The sequence below is a fragment of the Bos mutus genome, chromosome 11, assembly GCF_027580195.1.
Source record: "Bos mutus isolate GX-2022 chromosome 11, NWIPB_WYAK_1.1, whole genome shotgun sequence".
Lineage (NCBI taxonomy): Eukaryota > Metazoa > Chordata > Mammalia > Artiodactyla > Bovidae > Bos > Bos mutus.
In genome coordinates this window covers 31,696,885-31,707,578 of record NC_091627.1, presented here as the reverse complement: position 1 = coordinate 31,707,578, position 10,694 = coordinate 31,696,885, and the positions used below count along the sequence as shown (strand labels likewise).

Genomic DNA, 10,694 nt, shown 5'->3' with positions numbered 1-10,694 from the left:
ATGTAACTAAAAGGCATTTCCCCTGTTACTATTCTACTTAAAGTGGCGGTATAGTCCTAATAGAATTTTTAAGGACCAATAGAATTCCATAAATAAAACAGGCCTACAACAACCAAGAGGTTTGTTTTTAAAACAAAACTGAATACTGATACACTTAAAAATATCCATAAAGATGCACACCAAAATGTTATTAGTGGTTATCTCTGAATGGTGGAATAGGTGAGCTAAAGATCATTTCAGCATAACTGTATAATTTTCTCCAGTGGATATGAATTATCTATGTAAAAAACATACATTTAAATCAAATGACAAAGAGCCAAATATTAGTCTACTGAATAAGCCACTTCTATTTGAAGATTCAGTGTGGTGAGCAATGTTTAAAAGGTTTCTACTGAGAAAGAACAAAGGAATAAATCATACTAAGGAGTCTTCAACTACCGTTCAACTAATGACACAAAGGGTGGTGAAAGAAATAAACACAACCACTGAGTTTAAAAGTATCACGTTTTAACACTTGAGTATGAAATGAAAGTAACATTGGTTAAAATACCTGGCAAATAGAAAGCACCTAATAAATGTTTGTTGATTCTCAAACTGAATGTCTTTGCAAATAAAAATGACAAATGCATCCATATGTAACTAATTTATAACAAACAAATATAAATTATTTCACAGATCCTTTTAATGAACAGTGTTTCATCTTTAAGACAACAGTTCTTTAACCATTATCAAGATTGCTTTCAAAATACTTTAAGGCACTGAAATAGATGCATGCATAATTTCAACACAATTAAGTAAAATGAAAACTACTCTAAATGACAGAAGTATATAAAATAAATAAGATCACCTTTATAACCTGGATAATGCATAGTAATTTAACCAATAAATTAAAATTTGTAAAATTCAATATGTACTTCCATATAACAGGCCTAACAATGCTTTTAAATTGATTGAGGCCAGTTTTCAAACAACTACTTAGGTCAAATTGTATTCCACACCTAAGATGCTGCCTTATTTTCAAGTTTGCCTTCCTTTGCATAATGCAGTTTGTTTTCTAAAGTCAACATGTTTGGGCTATATTAGACATTTAATTAACAACTTTAGAATTTTACACTTTCACATAAAAAGCTTTATGAGGTGGTTCTCACTTTAGAAAACCTTTAAGAATATCACTTGTGGTAAAGTTTTCACAGTTACAAAAATGAGGGTTATTGCTGATGACAGGTCTTTCTCTAAAGAACTTCTCATTGTGGTGTACTCTACATGTACACCCAAGAAAACTTCCAATATGTCTTCTGGATAGTAATTATGGTAAACTGGAAAACCCATAAGGGAGGCTTTTCTATACGTGTGAGAACAGTATTTCCAACAAGAAGGCCCTTCATATAAATATATGGAGAATCATAAATTGACATATTTATGCAAAGGAAAATTATAAAATGCTTCATGATAGGCCTATGTGAAACATTTTCTTACAGATTCTTGAAAATATATCAACAGTCATCTTATGTATGATCTTAGCATCCCCTCACTTTTTTAAGAATGCCATTATTTTTGTTTCACTAGCAAGAGGGCTCTATCATGGCCGTAAACGTTACCGACAATAAATATTTTGTTACGTGTCTGTTTATTTCTGAGGGTGAATGACAAAAGGAAGAGCCTTTGTTCTCCCTCTCTCCCTGATAAAACAACAGAACTCTACCATGTGGAGGGCTGAGAGCTAGAAAAGCAAGCATTCTCCAAATGGATTTCAAACAGAAGGTATATTATAAACCAGGTCATCTAGTTATATGTCTATTTCCCTTTTGTTATCCCTGAGCCTTTAATAAAAACCTCATTTAAATATTGCAGCCTTGTCTCAGCTGTGCTTATAGAAGATAAAGCACAAGTTTATATCATGAGCAGGTCAGCATTAAGGGGTCGGGGAGGGAAAGACAGTGTAAGAACGAACTGTGGGGGACCAGGATAAAACTTAAAGGTCTAACAGTCCCATTTCAGTCAGGTCTTACACTGCCATGGTGAAGCATGCAGGTTTTATTTTCCTAGGGTGGAAGCTTAAGTGAAAGTGAAAAGTGAAGTCGCTCAGTCGTGTCCGACTCTTAGCGACCCCATGGACTACAGCCCACCAGGCCCTCTGTCCATGGGATTTTCCATCTTAGTGCAGGATTTCCTGAAGACAGATTCTACTACATACCTAAGAATTACTGGAGATTAAAAATGTAGAGATCTGGGACCCATGCCAAATACAACAAATTGTTAAAATGTGTGTGGTAGGTGGCAGGTAATGGGCATTGTGAAAGCTTTCCAGGTGATCCTTATGCATTAAGGCTTGAAGATCACTGCAAATCACTGCTTTACAAGATTAGTTCTTTCAAGGGGTCTGCAAGGTCAAAACTATTTTCATAATTATATTAAGATGTTATTCTTGCTTTTTTTTTCCTTCACTTTTTCAAGAGTGTACAGGAGCATTTACCAGAAGGGACACGATGTGCGATATTGCAACAGACTGAATGTGGAAGCAAATGAGATCCCATCTGTCTTCTTTAAATCGGACAGTAAAGATGTCTGCAGAAAATAAAATACAATGCCACGTTTCCCACTCCATCTTTTGACATTTTGGAAAATGACATTTTTCATGAAAATGTTCTTTACGTTAACACGTTTTTAGTGAATAAATATTTGATAACCTTTTATTTTAAATATAACATTAATATGTGTAACCCACATAAACAAAAAGTCTTGAGACCAAAAAGTTTGAGAACTTTTCTTTCCAGCAGGCATCCAGTACCCTGTGAACATTACTGCTGATAGGCCCGGTTGCTTCATTCCTTGGCACACTCAATGCATATTTCACTTTAAATATGATTCAACAGATCATCTGCAAAAAGCTTCTTAAACTTATTTTCAGGCAAGAGGATTTAATCTGACAGTGAAATACTGAAGTCGAACCAGTTTTAGTTAAAAATCTAAGATGTGAAGCAGGTTTTCCTTAGTGACATCTAACGTAATAAACAATCCTTTAATATATAAACAGGCCAACTGATGTATGAAATAGAAAACCACACTTCACATGACGCATTTTAAAAATGTTAATTAGTAATGTGACAACATCAGCACTAGATTCTATGTGAGTGGTGTCAAACAAACGGCTCACTCCAAATGTCAGCTAAAAACAAACCCCTAGTTTTTCAAAGAAAATAAAGTAGGGAATAAACAGGTTCCTAGAGAAAAAAGAATTCTTTTAAATCTACACATTTTGAAAATGTTGAAATATGAGTTGGCACATATGATACTGACATTATACTAAACTACAATTTTATTCTTAAATGAAAGTACATCCCAGATACTGTTAATATTCGATTGTTGGAGTATGCAAATTGGGAACACTTCTGAGGTTTAGGTATAGCTGTGGTAAAAGCAGACCCTTTCAGCCTTATGATTGTATCTCAGATATAAGAAAATTACATTGATGCTTTTAACCTGCCATGTACAATTTTCTAATGTATTGCCATTTAAAAAATCTGAGACAGCTAACATTTAAACACATCATTGCTGTTTGGGAATGATATTTGAATGGAAGATGCTGTGCACGTATTTCTTACTTTATACCATATTAAGACTTTAAATGATAAGTTATTGAATATATCTTATGTTGAATAAATGGTATTTGAAAATAAGTATATTTTTCTTTCTGAGTAGCCTTCTGGAAAAAGTTAACTGAATATAGTTTCCAGTAATAGTTTACTTTCCTAACTTGTACTTATTTTAAAATCTCATCAGCAGGGAATTAAAACAGTGCAAAACCCAGCAAATCTGACCTTCCCTTGTTTTGATTCGCATGTCCACTTATGACCATCATTTTTGGGGAAACTTTCCACTTAGTGTATCAAAGATCAATGCTATGAAAGTTCTTTAAAAGGTTCAGCGGTTTTTTTGAGTCTCTGAATGATTACAGCATTCTGTAAATCAGCTTCTTCCAGTGTGAGTGTTTCATCTAGCAATTTGAGGAAAGGAAGAGCAGTTGCCAGGGAAAAGGGAGGACTCCTCTGAGATCCCTGGTATTTTTCGATGAAGTCTTTGATGTGGCTTATCCTGTAAAATAGCACAAACTATTAATGTAATTTTATGAAAACCTGAATTAGCTAATTTAACTTCAAGTGAAGTCTGGGATTTTCTTAAACATAATTTAGTGGGAACTTAGTGATGGATCATTATATCTTCTCTTCGCTTTTGCATATGCCTAAAAACTTCTATAACAGAAAAATCAAAATAACTAGCTCTGAATGGATCAGAAACGGTCCAGTCAGTAACCCTACACAGACATGGGCTTTATCTCTTCCATACCAGGTGATGTTGTACTGCAAATCTAGTTAAGAAAACACTTAACCTGGTGCAGGCCTATTTTCAGTTAGTATCATGAACACTATAATGTAATATAATCACTGCAATCTTAAAGGCAGCTCAGTTATATACATGTAAGTATATGCGTGTATACTTAAAGAGGGAGAGGACATATACAGTTCATCAAAAATAATTAACACAGATTTATAACAGATTTCTCTCTTGCACAAAAGGAAACAGATATGATCACGGAAAGGCAAATAAGATATATTGGCATATGTTTTGAGCGAGGTAGTACATAAGTTCGGAGAAGGCAATGGCACCCCACTCCAGTACTCTTGCCTAGAAAATCCCATGGAGGGAGGAGCCTGGTAGGCTGCAGTCCATGGGGTCGCTAGGAGTCGGACACGACTGAGTGACTTCACTTTCACTTTTCACTTTCATGCATTGGAGAAGGAAATGGCAACCCACTCCAGTGTTCTTGCCTGGAGAATCCCAGGGACGGGGGAGCCTGGTGGGCTGCTGTCTATGGGGTCACACAGAGTCCGATACAACTGAAGTGACTTAGCAGCAGCAGCAGTACATAAGTTATTTTACTATTACTATTTTAACCAAGCACATATGTATATAATATTTTACATGTATAATATCCCCTTCCCAAATTTTAAATGCTTTTAAATAAAGAAGAAAACCTACAAACAATATGTTCCTACTTTAAATAAAATGAAAAAAATTAAGAAGAGATGAATGACTAGAAAAATTTATCAAAGTAGTAGTAGTGATGATCTCTAGGTGATGAAATTTAAATTGACTTCACTTTCTTTCAGGACTTTCCTGTATTTTCATTCTTTTTATACAATTAACAGGAAAATACACACATAATGCTAAAAGGTCTACTTAAAAACATATTGAAAATAATTCTTTTAAAATTATATATCTAGTTAAGCCAGAAAACTAATGAAATAAGTAAAAAAAAAAAAATTTCAATTAACGTCCAAGAATTTCCATTGTCATGATACATTATGTTTAGAGAACTATTTATTAAGATCCTTGGTTAGTTCTTAAAAATAACTATTGACTGACTTGAAAAGAAGAAATATTATTAAAACTCAGGGGGGGAAATCAGACAAATAATGAAATAGAAGACTCACCTATGAGAAATGTTAAATTTCTGGACAATCCTTTTCCCGTTGGCTAACCAGATCTGTATATTAGTGATGGGTTCCAGATTGTTTAGTGGGACAGCAGACAACTTATTTTTATTCTCAACTTCAATATTCTTTGCTTTAGAAACAATTTTTGGTGTAGCACTAGGAAAATCCAGACAAGTCAGATGGGTGTTTTTCAGTAAGCAGAACTTTATCATTAAACAATTATTCTAAAACCTTTACAGGAAGTATAGATTTTAGGAAGATTTTAGCCAGTCACGGCTGTTCCCCCATAAATAACACATAAATATATTAGTATCAGTTGTATCTGTCATAGATGATGATTATAGGAATTTAATGAAATTATGCATATCCAAGTAATATGTAAGACTATAGAGTGTTATATAAGTATACTTGAAGACTATTTAAGTACATATGTATTTGAATAGTGCCTTTCAGAACAATTTTATAGTGCTGACAGATCCATGGACCTTACCTATGTCCCAGGTTAAAATTTCTAGAAGAAATAAGTTCTCTGTAGAGAATAGTCCTTGGGTTATAAACGAAATAAAGTATTTCGTCATCACTCTGAAGGTCACATTTCAATATTTTTATGCTTGTGGATGAATATGCATGTATATACCTTACCAATCTTGATAATTCATATATGAGAATTCATAAAAATAAGAAGCAATCCTATATTTAATGTCTTTGCACATTCTGTCACAGGCATAACTAGATAAGATGAAGACTGCAAAGTCTGAAAATAATTAAAGACTCTGATACTAACTTTATCAGGCATTATTTCACTTGTATTACTTCAAAATTCAGATACTGATTGGAGGAATGCAATGCTGAAGGCACTGGTTACAGAATACTATCTCCCAAAGCTAGCCTATATACCCTGTGACATTAATGGCAAAGCTCAGGTGGTGGGTGCAAGGGAGAAAAAATGATTTACCCACACAATTTTGTCCAATGTCCTTATTAAACCAGGCCCTTTTGATCTGATAAAACCAAAAAAAGCCTTCATGATTTTTAAGTGTAGTGCCAGCTTGTGTTAATTTACACTAAGGTGAATATGATTTAGAAGTTCTCATAAAAGTTAACATGAAAAAAAATCTCATTTTCAGTGGGAGAAATGATAAACTCTATATATGTGGTCTACATAGTGAAATAATTAAAAGCCGAATATTAGTCAAGCCTCTGCTTATGAAAAGCACAGATCATGAGCCCACTCACCTTCCCAGTCTGTGACCTTGTCCTGAGAAGGGCTGGAACACAGGCTTTGTTGACATACATACTTCATTTTTCTTATCTTCAACTTTAACATCCACCTCCTCTTTATCAAAAACTCCCTGTAATTCTAAAGGTAATTCCCTTGGAAAGTAAAGAAAGGAAACTAAGAAGCTACTAATATCCCTTTTGTTTCTCTGAAAAACATATTCTACATGCAAAAAGAATTAAAAAATATAGAAATAAGAGGCATATAATATTCTATATAATAAAAACTATATCTATTTAAAATAGTAGAGTTAAAAATAATACAATTAGATAATATGAATATCAAAAGCCAAGAACAATATGGAAAAAATTTTTAATTAATTTATTTTTTTTATTGAAGGATAATTGCTTTATAGAATTTTGTTGTTTCTGTCAAACCTCAACATCAATCAGCCATAGGTATACATATATCCCCTCTCTTTTGAACCTCCCTCCCATCTCCCTCCCCATCCCATCCCTCTAGGTTGATACAGAAACCTTGTTTCAGTTTCCTGAGCCATATAGCAAATTCCCCCGTTGGCTATCTATTTTACATATGGTAATGTAAGTTTCCATGTTACTCTTTCCATACATCTAACCCTCTCCTCCCCTCTCCCCATGTCCATAAGTCTATTTTCTATGTGTTTCTCCACCGCTGCCCTGTAAATAAATTCTTCAGTACCATTTTTTAGATTCCATATATATGCATTGCTGCTGCTGCTAAGTCACTTCAGTCGTGTCCGACTCTGTGCGATCCCATAGACAGCAGCCCACCAGGCTCCCCCGTCCCTGGGATTCTCTAGGCAAGAACACTGGAGTGGGTTGCCATTTCCTTCTCCAGTGCATAAAAGTGAAAAGTGAAAGGGAAGTCGCTGAGTCAGAACATGATATTTGTCTTTCTCTTTCTGACTTACTCTGTATAATAGGTTCTAAGGTTCATTCACTTCATTAGGACTGATTCAAATGCGTTCCTTTTTATGGTAGAATTTTAAAACTTCAAATTCATGAACAGCTTGAGCTATTCAGTTTGTCCAGAGTAACACTGAAGTCACAAAACATTTGATGACTACATACTGCTAAAATTAAACAATTTGATCACTTTCATAGGTATCTAAATAGGATTAATAATGTGCAAGAAAAATCAAGATCTTATTTCATTTTTAAAAATGAAAATATAGCTACATGCTTGTTCCAGAAAAGCAAGACAAAAAATACAAATACAAATTGACTTAGACAGTGACAGTCCCCTCCCTCCTAAGTGACTGTCCTTAGAATTCCTCTCTTGATAAAAAACTGGGGTGAGTCTCCTAAATTTTTTCTCTCTATATAGTAAAATACCACAGATTTGTAATTTTTCCCAAGATGGTATTATTCTATACACACTATTCTGTATTTTGCATACTGCTATTCTGTTTTAAAGTAGATCAAGTACAAACATACAAAATACTCTTTTCATCTTTTTCTAACTGATTTGTAAGAAATCTGTATATATTCCATTTACAGGATATAAGTGCAACAAGTATTCCCAGTTTGGCAATTGATTTTACATAATCAAATTTATCTTTCTTATATTGCTTCCGAGATTCATGCCAACTATAGTTATATACAACAACACAGATGAATATCCCAAAGAAATAAACTGAGTAGACACAAAAATTAAACACATTCCATTTATATAGAGTTCAAAAATCAGATAAAATGAAAAAAGCCTAAAGAAAAACATAAAGCTATTTAAAAAAGCAAAGAACAAATTACCACTGAACTTAGGATAGCATTACTTTTGTGATATTCCTACCAATAAAGTGTACTTTAGTCTTATCAAGGATTGTTGTTATTTAGTTGCTAAATCATGTCTGACTCTTTTGTCACCCCATGGACTTTAGCCCACCAGGCTTCTCTGTCCATTGGATTTTTGAGGCCAGAATACTGGAGAGGGTTGCCATTTCCTTCTCTAGGAGATCTTCCCACTCAGGGATCAAAACCATGTCACCTGCATTGGCGGGTGGATTCTTTACCACTAAGCTACTTGGAAAGGTGGCTATCATGAATTAAAAATGGGACAAATCTGAATTGAGAGACATTCTATATAATTTGGGTTCATAATCTACAAGTGTCAAGGTCACTAAAAAAAGACAAAAACAAAAACTCAGGAACTGTTCCCTCTTGAAGAAATGAAAGAGACATGACATTTAAAAGCAATAAGTAATTCTGAATTGGATGCTTTTGCTATAAAGGATAGTATTAAGATAAATAGCGACTCTTGAAAATGTCTGACAATTAAATGATAATCATACATTAATAGATGGTTGTGTTGTGGTTACAGAGGTAAATATATTTCCCTTTTTTTTAAAGGATAGTATTAAGATAAATAGCGACTCTTGAAAATGTTTGAGGATTAAATGATAATCATACATCATTAGATGGTTGTATTGTGGTTACATAGGAAAATACATTTCCTTCTTTTTTTTCCTATAAAAAATACAAACTATTCTGGATGAAGAAGCATTACTTTGGCAACTCATTCTCAAATGCTTTTAGAAAAGTTCTTGGTACTTCACTTATGACTTTTGTATAAGTTTGAAAAAGACTAAAAATTAATTATATAATACAAAATAATTTATAATTTGTATATACATTGTACGTATACATATGTACAGACCTATATATGTATATGCATATATTTAAAATTGGTTACATGCAGAATATTATGAACCATTCTGAAATAAAAACTGACCAAAATAAGTACTTTGCACCATTAAATTGATGTCACACATAAAATCATATGTTAAGGACAGTGCTATGGGACAGAATTTAATTTTGTGTATTTTTTTAATAAAGCAGAAGCATAAATATAAGCATCAATAGCTGAAAGAATGTTCATGCCTTTTACACATTAATTTATCAATTTATCATGAAAGAGTAATTGAGATACTAGTCAAACTTTGAATATAATTATAAGAAAACATAGGAGTAAAATCTTTAATGCCCTGACATAAGTGATATTTTCTTAGCTATGACACCAGAGACAAAAGTGACAAAAGAAAAAAAAATCAATAAATCAGACTCTTCAGATTAAAAACTTTTGTGCTCCAAAGAGTACCATCAAAAAAATGAAACAACAACAAACATAAAAGAATGGGAGAAAACAGTCTCAAAAATACATCACAAACTCTTACAGATCAACAGCAAGGTAAATAACCTAAATTTTAAAAGTAGGCAGGGGGGAATTCCCTGGTGGTCCAATGGTTAAGGCTCCACACTTTAACTGCTATGGGCTCAGGTGGCAAGGGTAAAAACATCGACAAAGGATCTGAATAGATATTTCTTCAAAGAAGATATACATGTGGCCTACAAGTACATGAAAAGATGCTCAACATGACTGGTCACTAGGGAAATGCAAGTGAAAACCACAAGATACCACTTCTTAATGAGTAGGATAGTTATAATTTAAAAAACCAGTGTTGGCAAGGATATGGAAAACTGGAACTAACAAGCACTGGCAAGTATATGGAAAAACTGGAACTTTGATACACTGTTGGCGGGAATATAAAACGGTACAATCACTTCGGAATACAGTGTGGCATTTCTTCATAAACAGAGATAACAGTTCCACTCCTAGACCTGAGAGGACTGAAAACATATGTCCACATGAAAACTTGTACACAAATGTTCAGAGCAGTATTATTTGTGATAAGCAAGATGTGGAAATGACCCAAAGGTCTCTCTACTGAGAAGTGAATAAACTAAATGTAGCATATCCATACAATGCAACACTATTTGGCAATAAAAAAGGAATGAAGAACTGTTAAAAGCTACATGAATGAAATTTGAAAATACTGTGTTGAGTTAAAGAAGTCAAACACAAAATGATTCCATTTATATGGAATGTTCAAAATAGACAAATCCATAGAAGTAGAAAGTAGACTGCAGTTGTGCAGGGTT

The 10,694-nt window shown here is 33.5% G+C and overlaps 1 protein-coding gene across 3 annotated transcripts in view; it reads right to left on the bottom strand.

Annotated features, from left to right (window-relative positions):
• Positions 1–770: 770 nt before the first annotated feature.
• The window catches only part of UBXN2A (UBX domain protein 2A), a 30,997-nt gene continuing 21,073 nt past the window's right edge, over positions 771–10,694 (bottom strand). For all 3 annotated transcript variants that reach the window (XM_070379187.1, XM_070379186.1, XM_070379188.1), the window contains 3 exons: positions 6,732–6,869; positions 5,493–5,651; positions 771–4,092 (listed from right to left, as the gene is read on the bottom strand). In XM_070379187.1, the coding sequence (XP_070235288.1) occupies positions 3,900–4,092; positions 5,493–5,651; positions 6,732–6,869 (490 nt within the window). In that variant the 3' untranslated portion in view covers positions 771–3,899. The remainder of the gene's footprint in view (positions 4,093–5,492; positions 5,652–6,731; positions 6,870–10,694) is intronic.